Source organism: Terrapene carolina, unplaced genomic scaffold, assembly GCF_002925995.2.
Source record: "Terrapene carolina triunguis isolate 2854851 unplaced genomic scaffold, T_m_triunguis-2.0 Scaffold6841, whole genome shotgun sequence".
NCBI lineage: Eukaryota > Metazoa > Chordata > Testudines > Emydidae > Terrapene > Terrapene triunguis.
The window spans coordinates 1-1096 of record NW_020671192.1 but is presented as its reverse complement, the minus strand read 5'-3'; the positions used below and the strand labels follow the sequence as shown (position 1 = coordinate 1096).

General features: G+C 70.1%; 1 protein-coding gene across 1 annotated transcript; it reads left to right on the top strand.

Annotated features, from left to right (window-relative positions):
• Positions 1–366: 366 nt before the first annotated feature.
• LOC113408302 (gastrin/cholecystokinin type B receptor-like) lies at positions 367–908 on the top strand (the record flags this gene model as incomplete). Its single annotated transcript, XM_026661483.2, has 1 exon — positions 367–908. A coding segment is annotated over one exon (521 nt), but the record flags the coding sequence as incomplete, so codon positions are not given.
• Positions 909–1096: the final 188 nt, after the last annotated feature.

Here is a 1096-nt window from a genome sequence, read left to right as displayed (position 1 = left end):
GACTCTCAGCCAGCCTGGGTCTCAGGTTATGCAGCTGCAAACAGCTGTTCAGCCTCACCTGCCCCAAGGGCCTCAGCAAAATCACACCCCCAATTCCCATTGGTGCGGCACACAGGGAAACTGAGGCACGCACAGTATTGGTATAGGACAGCAAGACTCTCATGCACCATAACAAGATGAATAAAACCCCAGTTCGTCACACTGTCCACCCCCAGGGTCCCTCATTCACACCCGCCAACCGCCCCCATCCACCCCGGGGGCCCCCGGTGCTCCCCATCCGCTTCCCAGGCCCCCCACTACGACCCCTTGCACTCCTCTCGGGCCTGTCGCAGACACGGGCCGACCCCGGCTCTGCTCTCTCCCCAGGTCTCCAGCACGGCGGCACCGAGCCCCTGGCGCCGGGGGTGGAGGACGACGGCTGCTACATGCAGCTGGCCAGGCCGGGGGGGGCGCTGGAGCTGAGCTTGCTGGGCCGGGCGGGCGCAGGGCAGCAGGGCCGCGCCCGCGTCAACGGCTCGCAGGCCACGCTGCTGGCCAAGAAGCGGGTGATCCGCATGCTGGTCGTCATCGTGGTGATGTTCTTCGTCTGCTGGCTGCCCATCTTCTCCGCCAACACCTGGCGCGCCTTCGCCCCGGTCGCGGCCCATCGGGTGTTGTCGGGCGCCCCCATCTCCTTCATCCACCTGCTGTCCTACACCTCGGCCTGCGCCAACCCGCTCATCTACTGCTTCATGAACCGGCGCTTCCGCTCCGCCTTCGCCGCCACCTTCGCCCGCTGCCGCCCCCGGCGCCCCCGGCGCCCCCCGCCCGACGACGACATGCCTACCACCGGCGCCTCCCTCTCCAAGATCAGCTACACCACCGTCAGCAGCCTGGGGCCCCCCTAGCGCCCCCGTCAGCAGCCTGGGGCCCCCCGTCACCAGCCTGGCGCGCCCCTAGCGCCCCCCTGTCAGCAGTCTGGCGCGCCCCTAGCGACCCCCCCGTCACCAGCCTGGGGCCCCCCTAGCGCCCCCCTGTCAGCAGCCTGGCGCCCCCCGAACTCCCCCCCCCCCAACCATCCGCCCCCGCCCCCCCCAGGGCTGCGCTGCCCCCTGGA